The following is a 16797-nucleotide window of genomic DNA, read 5'->3' on the forward strand; positions in this document are numbered from 1 at the left end:
ATCCGCGGACCCCGCAGCGCGTCACCGGGCTACTAGCCACCATAACCGGGCCCCCGCAGCGCGTCACCAGGGCCCAAGCGCACGTCACACGACACCGGAACTCACTTAATCCCTTTACCCCTAAGCTGACATTGCGGTGGAAGCTACGCGCTTGCCGGACCAATCAGCCGCCTCCCTTTCATCACCTGACCTCATTCTCTGCGGGTCGGTATGCGCGAGAGGGCGTGATCACGTGGAAAATGTGTGGCTGGCCCAACGAGCACGTAGCTTCCACAGCACTGTCAGCTTCGGGGTGAACGGGGTGGGGAAAGCAACTAGTCGGAATTTTGAGCGACGGGCTAATCTTCTAGGGGGACAATGGCCGTGTCCGGGCTACACAAGCGAGATTCCGAGCAAGAGGGGACTCCCTTCTTTCCGACTTCTTGAACTGTTTGGTACAATGCGCGATTTATGAGTTGAGGAGGAAAGCTAAACAGAAAAAAAGTTGAAAAAGCGTTTCATGACTCCTTTAACCAACTCCGGGATCGCGAAGTCAGCAAACGCCCCATATCCTGCAATGGAACCGAAGTCCGTCTCCTCCGAAATTACCGCGAACCCACTCCTTCTCCCTAAACATCGCGAGCGTGGTTGGTGAGGTTGTGCAATGTTCGAAACAAAGCCAACGGGTAAATGAAGATTGGCTGGGGTGCACACAGCTTCCCATTTCGAGCGCAGTGTTCGTGGTGCCGTCCACGCCACATAGAAACACCGCCTTGACCGTCATTGATAGCACGGACGCACGCAAGTATGCACGAACGAAGAAAGTCGCAGAAGAGCCTACCTGCTCCTTATGATTGACAAGGCACCCAACTTGGCCCGATGGCAAAGTATTTGCCAACGCGATCACCGCCTTCCCCGCTTCCCCAGCATCGCTCTTGGTTGCCTCTTTCGCTCGTTCCGCCTGGTTGGTTTTTCTATTTGCTTGTTTACTTTTTTTTTCTTCTTTCTAACGAAGAGAACATAGAAACATGCTTTCACGGAACAAACGTTGGCGCTGTATGCCGATCGGCGGCGTTCATTGCACGTACGGAAGCAACTGACTTTGCTTTAGTCAAAGGTTCTTTCGTGAGCATTTTTTGCATAAAACAATGAAACTAAATCGAGTTTTCAGTTTAATGTATTTCTTGAGCAGCCGTGCTAGATATGTACAAAACTGTGGCATTTTTACAGCGGAACTGTTAAAGGGACCATGAAATGACTTTTTTACTTTTTCCAGATAACTTTTACATTAAACCGTCAATGTTCACTGAATGCCGAACAGGCATCCGTTTTCGTCTCGGTTTATTAACTTCTACACAAAAAATTAATGAAATATCGACTTTTTCTTGACCGCAAAACAAGCCGTGACGTACGCTGCTTCCGGAACCGGAAGTTCTCTCGGCAGTTGGAGATGGGAGCGTTAGCGGCGACGAGTTGGGGTGTGCCGGTAGGTTTTACTGCGCCGATGTCACCGACGTATTTTCTGAATCGGCGCCTCTCATCGCCGCATCGCAGCTGAGCGAAATTCAATGAGATACGTTGCGCTACAGCGACAGCATGGGACTAGTCCCATACGCCGTTATGCCTGTTGGGAAGTGCAGCGAGTCTTCCGGTGAAGACTCCAGAAGTTAACCCAACTGTCATTGTTGGTAAAAGGCGGCCAGTGTCAGTCGTTTGCAAAGCGACGTAGATGGAAACAAATTGCCGCGGCGTTTTTCGCGGTCTCGGAGATGCAGGAGCGAGCCGACGTTAAAAAAGATACGTTTGAACTACGAGTGTCAGCAAGAGCCACGTAAATACCTGTTCACACTCGGAGCGGACGCGCGCGTTTGATGGAAGTGCTGTATTCGCGCTGTTGGTAAGCGCTTCGGGACCGATCTTTTACGATTGCAACTCGATACTGACGCGACACTCGGCAAAGAAAGGTTGGACCGGTATTGCGCGTATACCTCCCACGAACTGTTACAGCTCGACAGTGACGTGCAGTCTGTCAGAATAAAAATGGCATACCAATAACAAAGTGTACATACCGTGTTACGAAGGTAATCCATACAGCGTTTATTTCAGCTCTATATCACACAAAACAAGAAGAGAGAATTGACGAGGGTCCCTTTTCGACGAGTGTTCGTCAACCCTGCCTCGGAAAACAAGGGGAAGAGATTGACCTCACCTCTTAACCTAAAATTGAGGTCAGCGATCAAACTATAATACGGGAAGGGTCCACAAGGGTAGCGCGGGCATATTCCATTCAGCACGCCAGCCGGTCGTAGGCAGACAGACGGTCTTGCGACGAAGCAACGCTGCGCCGAGTCGGAGTGCCTGCTAGGCCTATATCCTGAGAGCTTCGTAGGAGCGGGATTCGCGGCTGTTGTCGCTCTTCTCGGGTGTTTGTGGATCCAGCGTTCTTGTTCGTCGTGGTCTGTTTTAAGTACATTTTTTTCTTGCTGCTTGAAGTCGGCCCGCGCGAGATGAAGACGTAGAAAAATAAACGTTCAGTCAGTCAGACTTCTGAGAGGAAGGAAACCAAAGGAAATAACCGTTCTGAACTCGGCCCTGCCCTACTGCGCACGCGCAGTGGTTGCTTCGTTTACCACACGATAGATGGCGCTTGGCTCTCAGCATTATCAAATTTGGCAATTTTCGCCACACATCTCTAATTATGCTACAAAATGTGGATCTGAATATTATTTAACAAAACTTTTAGGAAACATTCGCCGGCTATTTTTTGTTTACGATCGCGGTGCTGGTGAGGTAGGCTCTTACCCAATAGGCGACCTGGATTTGGCTGACGTGCTCCATTTCCGCGGATGCATCGTAGTGAACAGGCGAAGGAAGGAAGGCGCAAAAGAGTCCAGTTTTCTTTTAAAAGTTATAGTTCTATAGCAAATAATTTTTTTTGGCTCCCTAGTTTTGTGTTTCTTTTCACACCTTTTACGACGTGCGGTGGATGAAATTCGATTTTAAAATCATTTCATGGTCCCTTTAAGTGCTAGGTTCCCCAGGATTGTGTCCGGTATGTCGACGGCAACAAGCACACAACCAGTATGGTTTCCGTCGTCGCTCGTAGATGGCGGCAACCTTTCCAGCTATTAAGAAGAATTGATAGTTGGGCACGTTGGTGGGAATTCATCGTAGGAAACAGCGCGAAAAACGGACGACGACAAAGAAGAAGCAAGCACACGTACTGAGCGCAGCGCTCGTCCCGTTTGTTTTTTCGTCCTCGTCTGTTTTGCGCGCTGTTTCCTACGCTCATATCAGTTTCGGTTTGGACTCATGGTGGGTCGGCTGCGCGCCCTTTTGGGGAAAGGAGACAGGCTGCGGAAGGAGCGGCGACGTACGCAGCAGCGCGAATGGGTCCGCAACCGCCGCAAAGCCGCTGTCGCCTCGACTTCCACTGCGTCCAGCGCTTCAGGTTCCCTTGCCAAAGAAGAGCACATCGCTCGCCTGGAAAGCCTCCGCCGAGAACAGAACCAGCGATGTAAAGGGCACCGGTGGGCCAATACCACAGACGACGATCGTGCCACGGAGGCCAAGCGCAAGAAAGCTGCTGCGTGGTGCCCATTTTCATTGCTCACGTGTCCCCTGCTGAATAGTCCGAATTAGACAACTTCTTGGCCTGATGAACACACTTGGTTTTGTTTTGAGTTGTCATGTGCCTTCTAAACAGTCCACAATAAACAACATTTTTGAGAGATAAATAAACTTGCATCAAACATTTCGCAAATGTTTCACATGTGGCATACCTGCTTATAATCAGTAGGCCTATGTAGAGGAAATCATCGAATATCTGCTTTGTAGGTGTAGACATTTATATGGCAAATCACAATTTTATTTTGCATCCATACTTAGATTAATTTCTGATAATTCAAACAAAGTTTGTGGCTTCCTGGAGTTCGAATTAATGAGTCGACTGTACAAAGTAGTGTTTACTAGTAGTTGGGCATGAATGAGTGGATCGGATCTACTAAAATAAAAAATAGTATACTTAAACTGGAAAAACGCTTTTACAGGGGACGGTTGAGGAAGTTTGGGTACTTGGGGAACCCTGTTTGAGAACCCACACTTTACACTGCAAGTTTGGTCCTATACTGCCAGTTGCTAAACTGCCTCGGCCCGCATTCCCGCCTTGCAGGGCACGCCACGAACTGTCGAGCAGCCTGCCGAGGGTGAAGCTGGAACCCGTGGGCACGGCAGACGGGGCCCTCCCAATGGACGTGACCTGACAGCCGCCCGACGATGACAATAACAACGTACAAGCCACCGTCGCTCCAGACAAGAGTCTGCTGCTGCGGCCAAAGCCGAAACCGAAGCCAGAATGGGAGGAGCCGTTCCGGACAGGCCTTCCCTCGCTGCCTCGGCCGGGCACGGTTCCACACCCGCGAGTCGGTCGGGGCCAGCCCGACGCGGGCGGGTTGTCGCCTCCCGCTCCCTCGCTGGCGAACAGATACTGCTCCTCCTCCCTTTCCTCCCTCCCCCTGCCAGTCCTTCTCGTTTATCATTGTTCCTCCCCTCCCTCGAGGGAGCTGAATTCCCGTGCTCAACAAAGGCGCGTGGTTGTAGCCTTTTGGGACAAAGCTAAAAGAAAGGGTACAAAATATGATGTGATGCCGTCAGTCGTTTTGTACCATCCGGTCGTCGATAAGTTTCTTCTCGTCTAGGGGGAAGATGGTGTTGGCTGCGCAGTTTTGGCTGAAATTTGAAAGATCAATGGGAAGGGTCCTTCTCGGTCAGCGAGAATGCGGTTCTCGTGACCGGTGTCCGACTCGCCGAGTGTGGCATTCGTGTCGCCCAACCTGCGTGCGGCGTTGGTTGGGTTGCCCGGGCTTGGTTGTGGAGGGGGGCAAAAAGTGTACACTGCACTGCCAACACTGCAGGGAAGGGACAGTCTGCCTCGAGCATCTGAAACCTCTCTGCTGCTAGTTACGTTAAGCTTTCCCTCGCCATCGGTGCGAGAAAAAACTTGGCACCGTCAAGAGACAGAACACACACAGTTGTACTACCAGGTCACTGCAGGTTGCCGTCTAGATGCATTTTCCCTTTTCTGTGTATAGTAGTTTTGGACTGCAACTTCCTTCATTGCAAAATTTTCCGTAACATTTTGTTTTAAATGAAGAGCCTGACAGATTGCAGATGTGTAAAATGCAAGCTAAAGATCTTTGTGATTTTCTTTTTGTAAGGGGGAAAGGAAACATGGAGGAACTTGCTTTTTTTTTTTTCTTCCAGAACTGTTGTTGTGCACTTTGATTTATTTGCGGTGCATAATTACAATGGCCACACCCATGGCTAGGTTCTGTAGCTGTGATAATACCTCATAAACAGGGACTTCGATGGGAAAGGTTCTTTTTATTTCTTTTTTTTAATTTACCCTGGAGTGTGGGAGGGGGGAAATCAGAAATGATGGGGTTTCGTGCCCTTTCATCATGTTGTACAATGTGCTTGAAATGTGTGTGTGCATGTATGCATCTGTGTGCTTGTGTACACCCATTCTGTAACTAATGACTGTTCTAGATTCATGTGTTGGCGAGTATGGACTATGCATGCAATTGCATGTTTGAGTGTGCTTGTTTGTTTGTGTGTGGGTGTGTGCGTGTGTGTGTGCTGGAAACACATGTAGAACAAATTAAAAATATTAAGATAAAACAGTTGGCAAGGTATCAGAAAAAAAAAAAGATAAGAAAAAGTAAAGGTTTCTTTGAAGGTGCAGGGAAGTTCAGTGTTTTACAAGAAATAAAGAGTTAGCTGGCTTGGGGAAAATAACCATTCATATGTGCTGGTGTAGTTAGATTAACAACATTGATTATAATGAAAAGCTGCATACTTTAGCTGCACCAGTGACAAAATTTATCTGTATTCGAGTTGCCGTGACTCAAAAATGTTTCCTTGCAAGTGCTTTGCTGCGCTGCCTTTCTTCTGCAACGAAGCTTTGTTCAATTGCGCACAACCTGGCTGCTGCCCACAAATGTGAATTTAGGCAATTTGTGTTAGATGCAGCAAGTTAGCAAATCGTAGGGAGGGTTGTACAAGCAGTGGAGATTGGCTTTCTAAAGACACCTGAGCATTTCTTCTGTCGTTGGGTGCATGTGCAAGTTTGTAAAATCCATTTATTTCTAACTTTTCAAAATTTTTTCTTACTAAAAATAAAAAGATCTCAGGGGTTCAGTCTAGTTTATTAAAAATGTCTGTCGTCTATCCTAAACGGTTGTTCTGTTTTCTGGACTTTTAGTTGCAATCCTAACCCAACCACTAAGTCTTATTCAGATGTCTCCTTACAAGTGGGGTTAAAATGCTTGCAGTGATGAGCAACTTGCAGAACATGAACCAAACCCTAGCCTGTTGATATAAATCTCTAGTTAGGCAAATCTGTGTAAGACCATGTGTAATGCCAACCACATTGTAAAGAGGGGGAGAAAAAAAAATGCCAGGCATTTTCAGAGTACAATATTGTCTCATTGAAATATTGTATTGGCAGTTCTTTGGTGTGGATGTTTCTGTACATATGGTATTTCTTCTGCCAGAAAATTGTGGTGGATTCTTGGAAGAGCATTTTGTTGAACTCTTCAAGTTTGTATTATAGTTTTGTATTTACTTTGAAGGGTGAAATTGCGGGGGAAAAACTCCATTGTATCATTGTAAATAGCATGGTAGCCCTCATGGGATTAAAGACGATCTAACCACCTTGACCTGCGTCATATTCCTTCCATCAATCGCCACAATACTACTAGAGTGCGATTCATGCTGAACCATTTGCGGAACCCTGTTCTGCACCTTTTGCTCCAAAAAAGCAGATTCAGACTTCGTGCATGCATTTCATTTGCTAAAAGAAGGTAATTTATTCTTAGTAAAGTTCAGTGAACTAAACCCATCAAAAGGTGAGCATAATATCTCATGTTATACAGGGTGTTTTTCGTTTTAGTGGGACCAGGATTAAAAAGAAAGGGAACTTGTGTCAGGGTTCCTTTAGCCCTAGTAGCCACTGGGGTCACTAGAAAAGGGATGAAACGGTATCATTAACTAAAACTGATTAATTAAAAGTAATAAACATAATTTATTGGAGCATAATGTACTTGGAGAATTGACGCTGACCTCCCATGGCGTAACCGTGACATAAAATATTGATTAAAAAATTAGTAGCAGATGCTATGAGGCAAGAAAAAAATGTTATTCTTGTACCTGGGTTAAAACCAAAACTGCCGGCGAAGCACGGCAGTTTTGGTTTTAACCCAGGCACATGGGTTGTGGAGCTGGCACAGCGCAGGGGGTTAACGTCGTGAACATGCTTCGCTGGCTGTTTCGGTTTGAAGCTGTACGCAAAGATGCCATTTCTAGTACCGTAGTGCCCGCTACAAATTTTTTAAATCAAAATTTTGGATCACAGCTAAATTATATTGAGGCCGAACTTCAATTGTCCAACTAATTATGCCTCAAAGGCTTGAAGGAAGTATTTTATAAAATTCTTCCTCCAAGAAAGAAAAACAAAAAAACCTTTATATGCTTACATATACAGGCTGTTCCACAAAGCCAGGCCAACACTTTTCTGTGAAAACCACATTATACAGAGAAAGCTTGGCACAGCCAAAGGGCCTATTTGTCAAGCTGTGCAACATTTGGGTTAAGTAATTTGTTTTTAATATGGAGCTTTTTAGTTGGTACAGATAAAGGCATGGTTTAAATTGGAAACATCATGGGCAATTATCATAAATCACTATATACACTGCACCAAATTTTGGCATTGTATCAACGTTGGTGGCAAGCATTAATATGCAGCAGAAACTCCAGCGGTAATACATTCAAATTGGGTTTCTGGAGGGCGCAATCAAATGCTGCGCATGCCTCGACATCTCTAAAAGCAACTTTGTCTTTTCTTAGTATGCCCATCAAGACTCCTCTTGAAACAACGTTGTAGTCAAACTATGCAGGAAAATTAACCGCACCGATCGAATGGGAACGAAGTTTAGAAAGACGCTGAAAGACAATGGTGGTGGTGCTGGAATTCAAACTCCGGGTCCCCTCACTGCCGATGAGGCTTAACCATACCTCACTGGTAAGGAGGAGGCATAAAGTTTAAATCCCGGCACCGCCACGTTTTGTCTTTCGGCAGCTTTCTGACCTTTATTCTCGCACAATCAGTGCGGCTCATTCATCCGCATATTTCGACCAGTAGAGTTGAGTAGACTACAAAAAAGTGGCGAAAAATGACCCGTGAAATTATGCAGTATATTTACTTGCTGAAGATCGAAGGAACTTTAAAAACTGAAGATGAAAACAACTACTGCAAAAAGTGGCTTTTGGAAAGTTTGATTGCCAGGGGGGAAAAACGACTTTCTGCATTTGAAATTTCATGTTGCAAGGAACTATCAAATAACTGATCTTAAACAGATTCGTCAATATGGAGAGAAATTAGTAATGCTCTGCCATGAGCCAATATTTTCTATGTGGCTCTTTTGGTGAAAAGAAGTAAATAGGTGAATTATTCACAAACAACTTCACTATAACAAATGCTTGCACCCCAATTTATTTGATAGTGACCAATACAGCATGCATCTTCAATTTCAATGCATAGTTTCCTCAGGCAAACTGTGACCGTATTTTGTGTGTATGAACTGATCTACAGTAATCCATAAAAATATGTGTTAAGAAATATATACTGTAAACGACTTAATTTTCGCGAATTGCCTACAATTCGCGAAAAATAGGCCCCGCAACCAGTAAAATGTAAACACACTGGAATTATGTATATCGGGACCCTACCATGTCACGAAAATTGGAACCTGCAAATTATTCCAAAACTTCAGCTTAGACCTAAATTATGAAATATTGAGCCAATGAAAAACAAGTTGTTTACAATATATATATATATTTACTTTAAATCTGCAACTAGGTATGTTCAAAAGTAGTTGCGAAATTTATAATTATGTTGACCTGCACTGAAAAATTGAGCAGTCCTGCATTAATCCGGGGTACAGGCAGAAAATGGCTGCAACACGGCACGGGAAAGTCGTTGGGCATCGGCGTCCTGTTCATGCATGACGGGGTGCGTGAACAAAAGCGTTCGGAGCAAAATAGACATCTGACCATTTTGTTTCGACTGCTTTTGTTTCTTTTTTTGTTCCTGAGCATGTGAAAGCGCGTCTCCCGGCACGAGCTCTTGACATTGCTAAAACATTTTGTCACCAGCAAACATTTTTTTTTAAAGCGATAGCTTTAAGGAGTTTGTGTTGCGCCGGCCTTGGTGACGTCCCAGAAAAGCCGCGAAAATCCTGATTGGTCGATAAGGTCATGACATCGCAGCCACATGACTTCGTGCGGGAATTTCGAACAACCCACAATGCTCACGTGACACTACGCGTGGAATGGAAGTGATGAAAACGTGAAATGCAATGCGAATTAAAAGTTGCTGCATGCCTTTAATTATTTTACTTTATAAAGTAATTCATCTGCCTTAAGAGAAAATAGGAAGAATTTTAGGTGGAGGCAGGATTCGAACCCACAACCCTCCGGTTGCGAGCCAGATACGCTACCTACTAGGCCACGCAAACACGCTTCCATGGCTTGGGAGCGAGTGGGGGTTTATATGTGTAGCTATCACGTTCCACTCTTAAAGGTTAAGCTTAAGCGTCCGCCTGTAATTTTTTTTTCCAGAGAGTGCGAGCAGTCGGCATTTATGGCCGTCAGGTGCTACAAAAACCCTAAATATAAAGTGGGCTGTTAACGTTGTGGCGTAGCTCTGGGGTAACGCCTCCGCTTTGCGTGCCGCGGACCCAGGTTTGTTTCCCACTAGCGGTGGGCAATCTTTTTCAAGGATTTGGCAAGAATGACAACGGATACCCTACTATGCCAAACACAACATCAACAACGGGCATCATTTCCAGTTGTAAGAAAGGCCCATAACTGCTATCATTGTAAAATTGCATTTAGTTCTAAAACTAACAATCACAATATTCACAGACATCTATGGCCGGCACTTTCAACGGCCTCGAAATAATGCCCGACAGACTTGACAAGCAGGTTGACATAAATTCCTAAGTGAATTGAAGGTCTACATGCAATAGCGATGAAGGTTGCAGCCTGAATAAGGTCAAATAGGACATTATTTTTAAGTCAATCTCCAGGACCTGTATGCTTCATCAGTTTTTTTTTTGTTCAGGTGCTACTGTCACGCTCCTTGCCCTGCCTGTACCTTCCTTATCTTCTGTGTCCCAAAAACTATTTTCTCCAACATGTGCAACTCACCATTTGGTATTAGGTTGCCAGAGATTACACAGGCTAGTACAGGCAATTTCACTTCACAAGCAGCAGCCTTCAACAACTTGTACAACTCAATGGATACGGTAGGTATTGTTCCATAGTTATTGTTTCAGAAACATTAAAAATGACCAAAGTCGAGTCAGGGTCGTGGTTTGAGTGTGCTTGCACCAATGTTGCATATCGGCCACAACACTGTCAGTTTATTCAGTTTCCACAGTCGTAAGCATGGTTGCCGAGCTGCTTGCATCGTACGGAAAGGCCCATGCCAGCCTCTGCAAAACAGTTTCCAGCTACCCTGACATTTTTTTCTTGCAAACGATGCGCCAAGGAGACGAGCTAGTACTTTTACATCTCTGCCGCAGTGCAAAAAGGAATTGCAGAAAATTCAGTTTTATTTTCGCTGCAGCATGTACACTGCATGACAATGCTAATGCAAACAAGAGATTGTTTTTTTGTTTTTTTTTTGTTTTGTTTTTAACCTTGAATTGAAAGGCTGCCATCAGAAGTACAAGAATATGATGAAAAGTGATCATTTGGATCGGAACACAAAGGAATTGTGCGGTCAAAATTCGTATTCAAGAAAACATTTAGACCTCATTGTCAATGGCTGTAGGAACATCCTCCAAGACAAATCTGAATTTTGTGCGCTTTCCTGGACGAGTAATTGGGAGGCTCTGACATAACATAAGGCAAAGAACGTGCCGAACTGAAGCGCCCTTCGAATTTTGTTCTCCACAGAGTTCACCCTCGTTGCTGCGCTAGAATATTTTTTGTGAAAGAAAAGGGACTCGTTGTGCGGTTGTCACGCTCCACACTTCTCCGCGAAATTTAAAGGGGTGAGTAAAATGGAACACTGCGGTGCGTTGGGAGCACTGTGATCCCACGGAGGAATGAGGCATAGGACATGACAATTGCAAGCCTGGTGTGACGTCACAGGCATGGGAGCGCAGCCATAGATACTCGCGAAATTTGGTATGTGGTTTGGTATAATTATCTGTCGTTGCTTACACTAAATTGGGGTGTCGTTCATTAGAATAAAAATGGCCTATGTTAATGAAGGCTCCCACCAGGTAACCATGATAAGATCTCAAGAACTTCCAATTTTCACCGGACAATCCCTTTAAGGGAAAAGTTTGATGCCTGCCAATTTCCCTTCGAAATAAAATGCAAAAAAGTTCCGATGTCATGTTTGCACTAACAGTGTCACGCAATGTACCTCTTTCATATTCATCTTCTGCATCAGTACTTCTGACTAGATTAAATCTTCCCAAGTGTTTTATGATCACTACGAATCTTTATGAATATATGAGCAAAATATTGTGCACAAGCTGCATTCACGTCGGGAATTACCATTTTTTTTTTAGTTCGGAGATTTGGAGTTGCGTCTTCTCTGCAGTTGATAATCATGTGCCACCAGTCTGGGTAGTATGAACACTCTTACTCCAGCTTGTCAATTTAGTACTGTGAGACCATGCACACCAAGTGTACCCCATACCACTTCTGGTATGTGGGAAAACATTGTTTTGCTCTTGCCACGCCATGGGAAGGTGCTTATGGTTTAATGCAACTGCCATTCATTTTTGTTTTGCCTCTTCTATATTTTTTTACTTGCTCCAAACTGCAATGTCTTGAATTCTTTTTTTTGTCCCGCATATTAGATGCGTGAACTATGTTGCTTGGAACGAGGGTAAAAGAAAGAAGTGTATAATAATATAAATGATATACCTCTTGAACAAAGTCCAGTTGAACAAACTGTTCAGATGAACAAACTTTTGTAAAATTCGCCAGCAAAAACCTCTGTGTCCAATGTATTGGGTGAATTAGGTCCCTTGAAGTTAGCTCAAGGGGTATTTCACTATATCTGCATTGTGCACATGTTTTTACAACAAACTAAAATATATGATACTGCAAGATTACTGCTGTAACTGCTCATCGACAAAGTGGCAATGTACAGCGTGTCCCCTAAACAAATTTACGAAAACTTTATTGCAAAAATAAACGATGCATTGCCATACGCTCAGTCACCGCCCAGATGTAGCACCAGCTGTCCAAGCCATGCAGTTACCAAAGCTTCAGGTCTAACCGTTATCTTATTCAAAAGATAAAAACTTTTCTGAGAATTTCGATGGGAAAATGGGGCTCATCCTCAATTGGCACCATTCTGCTCCACGTATTCGAAGAGTCAGTCATTTGCCATTTTAACATTAAAATTTTCAGACAATCACTTATCTTTTGAATTTTGTTCTCGGGTGGTTTCATCTCAACTCGGGCACAGATTTGGAATCAAAAGTTTAATTTTGACAAAAAAAAAAAAATGTTTTGGTGAAAACCTTTTGTGACAGGGAGTGCAAACCGCAAGCTCGGGAGATTTTTCGTTCTCGAGTTATGGACATTTTAAGTAGCCAAGGCGCAAACTGACCTTTCTCTCGCCTGTTGGAGGTGTCATGTTTCACTCCTTTCTACTTTTTGACTGTTTTTGGTAGTGCAATGTATCGTTTTTCTGCCACTCAAAGAATAGGAATTATTTATGGTCAATAATTTTATTGTGATTATTTATCTTCAGCTCTTGTTTTAAATAATGTCAAAGTGTGTCCCTTCGACATTATTTGTCAAAGTTTGACCAGCTCCTCCGTGTGGCCTATTTAAAATATCGTAACATATTTAGTATTTTCAGAAAGCTAGGGGTATAATCTTTCCATTGATAACAAATTTAATGTTGTGTGTAAAAGAGAAAGGGCACTGTATTCTTGTAAAGCAAGGACTATTAAAAACTTTTTGCAAATTGGAGATCGATTTTCTAGAAAAACACATTTTATTTGGCTGATTTTTTTTTTTTTTTCTCTAGCTAGCTATTGCAGTGCTTTATAAGTTACTATAAATAGAAAATGTAATATTTTGTTTGTATGGTAGCTATAAAAGCCCTAAGTTTGATTTTGTTTGACTGTTTTGTCAGTGAATCAACTTACTCGCAAATATACACTAATTCAAAATTGGCGCCTCTTATTTTTTTTTAGTTGATACCTGTGAACAGACTTATTCTCTGATAAATAATTTTAATGCAATTATTTATACGGAATATATCTTAGAAAATTTCCCAATATGATGTTTTTGAACGATATTTGTCAAAGTTTACCAGCTCTTCCGTACATGTGACCTATATGAGGTGTCTTAATATATTTAGTATTTTCAGAAAGCTTATAGTATACTCCTTCTAATGGTAACAGATTTGAAGTTGTGTGTAAAAGAGATAGGTCAGTATTTTCTCATAAAGCAAGGACTATTTCAAAAATTTTGTAAATTGAAGGTTGGTTTTCTGAAAAGCCTACCTTTTATTTGGCTAATTGTTTTTCTCTAGCTACCTATTGCACTGCTTTATGAAGTAAAATAAACAAAAAATGTAATATTTTGTTAGTATGGCAGCTATAAAAGTTTATATCTTGGTTTTGTTCACTTGTTGCTAAGTGATACAAGTGACTCACAAAAATTGATTAAGTCATAATTAACGCCTCTGAAATTATTAGTAGCTACCTGTAAATTCCTTTAATAAAAGAAGGTTCACGTGGCTAGTTATGCTAATAAAGTGTCCAAGTCATTATATCCTTAATGTTTTTTTGTTTTTTTTAATTCTCAAACTGCCTCTCTGCAGCAATATTTGACGAAGTTCAGCAAGCTCTGCTGTGTGACCTAATCAATATATTCTTATGATCTTTACATCACCGTAAAGCTCCAATTAAGCTCTTTCTTTTGAGCATACTTTAAATATTTTGCGCTAAACATATAATGCAGAACATTTGCCTGAACAACAAATATTTAGAAAAACTTGCAAGTTTGAAGTTGATTTTCTAAAAAAAGCACCTTTTATTTCTTTCATGTTTTATTCACAGTTAGGTAATATACTAGTCTGTCAGGAACTACCAACAGAAAGTGTAATATATTGTTTGTATGGCTGCTATTAGGACTAGAATCTCGGGCTATGAGAGTTTTGAACGGGACTTCGCATAGACACTCAGCTGAGCAGAATTTTGACCTATGTAAGGTTTTCTATTTAATGTTAGTACTTACCTCAATACCTGAGCGTAAGAGCCAGTGAAGCAACAATATTTATTTACTTGGCACTGGGGTGATTTGTAAGGCGTGTGAGCTTCGCCCTATGTGTCGACGGAGAGGATACGCAACATCTAGACCCCCGACAAACCTAAGTCAAGAGGAAAAAGTCTAAGTAACCCGGCATGAATCACTGAAAATAGAAAGGAAACCTAAACAGATGACTAACACCATTTGAAGCCTTACACGCTACGAAATGCTCGTTATTTTACGAAAGAGTCCATATGTGCACAAAATAAACCATACTTCCTAACTGTCATATACTAACTCATACATATGTATATGCACTGCATATTTGTTTGACATAAGAAAATATGACAATTACCATATCAAGTTCAGTGTTTCAAACTCAAAGCCAAAAGCAAAAGGCTCCAAAGAAATTCTCTAACGATCTGCATTCCCCCGTATTGGGAGGAAGTAAGCGCTGTGTCCGCACTTGTGGATACGGACTTCTGAGTAACTTTTTTTAAGAGCACTACTCCAAATTTCATTAATGTTTATGGTTGGATATTGAGGTAACTGCTAATGATAAATAGAAAACATTACATAAGCCAAAATTCTGCCCCGCAGAGCACCTGTGCGAAGTCTTGTTCAAAACGCTGGTAGCACGAGATTAGAGTCTTAATAGTGGCCATACAAACAATATATTACAATTTCTGTTGGTAGTTCCTGATAGACTACTATATTACCTAACTGTCAATAAATACTAAAAGAAATAAAAGGTGGGTTTTCTTAGAAAATAGACTCCAAACTAGCTAGTTTTTCGAAATATATGTTGTTAGGCATATATAACACATTATATATTTAGCGCAAAATATTCAAATTATACTCAAAAGAAAGAACTTAATTGGAGCTTTACAGTCATGTAAAGATTATAAAAATATGTTGATTAGGTCACACAGCAGAGCTCGCTGAACTTTGTCAAATATCACCGAAGAGAGGCGGTTTGACAAATAAAAAAAAAAATACATTTAGGATCTTATGACCTAGATGCTTAATTAGCATAAAAAGCATATCTCGTGAGTGTTCCCAGAAAGTTATATTGATGTAGCGTAAAAATTAGGGAAAAGGGATGGAGTGAAATATGGCACCCCTGATAAGCTGGAAAAACGTCAGTTTCCACCTTGGCCGCTTCAACAGTCCATAACTTGAGAACAAAAAATCCGACAAACTCACCGTTTGTGTCTTCTTTATTTTACGAATTGCCCGAGAACATGTATTTTTTTTACAAAAATTAAAAATTCGACTCAAAATTTGTAACCATGTTGAAATAACCTGAGACTGGGGTAGAGAAGAAACATCAAAATGTAGAAGGGACAGAAAATAGACAGGACAACGTCATTCTGTCCCTTTTACGTTTTGATGTTTCTTCTCTGCACCAGTCTCAGGTTATTTCAACAAGGTTAATATTCACCAGCTCGCCTGCACCGTTACGATTTTTTCAAAATTTGTGTTTGAGTTGAGATGAAATCACGCTCTTAAACTTAGGCATAGTAGTTTATTTTTTCAGTGGAAAAAAACCCTGTAAATTGTTTTTGAGAGAGATATATATGACAATGCCAGTTCTTTTACTATAATTGAAGTATGGCAACCAACCAAGTCCTAAACATGTAGGAGCGCTACGTTTCGAACCTACTTGGTTCTACGTCAGGGGCAAATGTCAAGGGCGAGAGTCGCCCCCGATGAAGAACCAAGTAAGTTCAAAACGTAAAGCCCCTACATGTGTAGGACTTGATTGGTTGCCATACTTCAATCATTGTGCTTCCCAACCAGAGATTTCTCTCGAATGTTTACTTTCCAGTTCTTTTACATAAAGGAGATGAAACTCCCATATTATTCTGCTGCCAGATGCCCTTCACCTCAACAGAATTTCCAATATTATGAGATAAGTGACACATAACCTTGATGTTGAACAATGTTGACATTTAAAATAGAGCTAATCCCCAAAATCCGCTCTATAATTAAGCATTAGAAAGTCGCGCAGTTTGTCGTTTTCCCTAAAGTCGTTCTCCCTAAAGGGGGAAAGGGATGCATACCTCCATCTTCACCTAGGATGAACAAGAAACCCTCAGTGGAGCAGCACTCAGGGAGTACCGTCCTTCATAGAAGCCCTCATCAAACTCTGCTGGACAAACTGCAGTAAAACAAAGAGAAAATTAATGTTGAGAGAGGGGGAGGAGGGATCTGAAAGTGTGCTTGATGGCATTGCAAGGCAGCTTTAGAACATCGCACCTTTCAGGCCGAGTGGGTTATCCGAGTATGGATGCTGCAGTATCTTGAGCACTTTGTGCACTTCAGAGTAGTCCCCTTTTTCAGCCATGTCAATGGCTCGTTGCGCAACATGGTTCCTCAGTACAAATCTGAAGGACGAGAACAATGTGAATATCAGTGCCTGACACTAGGAAATCTACAGTACTGACAGAAAGTTCA

The 16797-nt window shown here is 42.3% G+C and overlaps 2 protein-coding genes across 7 annotated transcripts in view; one reads left to right on the plus strand and one right to left on the minus strand.

The window, feature by feature from the left end:
• The window catches only part of LOC8053961 (enhancer of polycomb homolog 1), a 98276-nt gene extending 91578 nt beyond the window's left edge, over nt 1-6698 (plus strand). Inside the window, exon 15 of the mRNA XM_029973895.3 lies at nt 4151-6698. Coding sequence (XP_029829755.3) covers nt 4151-4241 — 91 coding nt within the window. The 3' untranslated portion in view covers nt 4242-6698. The remainder of the gene's footprint in view (nt 1-4150) is intronic.
• Nucleotides 1-16797, minus strand: part of LOC8053966 (protein adenylyltransferase SelO, mitochondrial) — a 74380-nt gene that overhangs the window by 5443 nt on the left and 52140 nt on the right. Inside the window, exons 11-13 of one of the 6 annotated variants that reach the window (XM_040501527.2) lie at nt 16600-16727; nt 16404-16501; nt 6815-7000 (exon numbers count right to left, since the gene is read on the minus strand). In XM_040501527.2, coding sequence (XP_040357461.2) covers nt 16416-16501; nt 16600-16727 — 214 coding nt within the window. In that variant the 3' untranslated portion in view covers nt 6815-7000; nt 16404-16415. Of the gene's footprint in view, nt 1-6814; nt 7001-10408; nt 10536-16403; nt 16502-16599; nt 16728-16797 lie in introns of those variants that run through there. The other 5 variants (XM_042289668.1, XM_040501529.2, XM_029973903.4 and 2 more) reach the window with 5 other exon arrangements.

The sequence above is a fragment of the Ixodes scapularis genome, unplaced genomic scaffold (genome assembly GCF_016920785.2).
Source record: "Ixodes scapularis isolate PalLabHiFi unplaced genomic scaffold, ASM1692078v2 PGA_scaffold0__279_contigs__length_252992795, whole genome shotgun sequence".
Taxonomy (NCBI): domain Eukaryota; kingdom Metazoa; phylum Arthropoda; class Arachnida; order Ixodida; family Ixodidae; genus Ixodes; species Ixodes scapularis.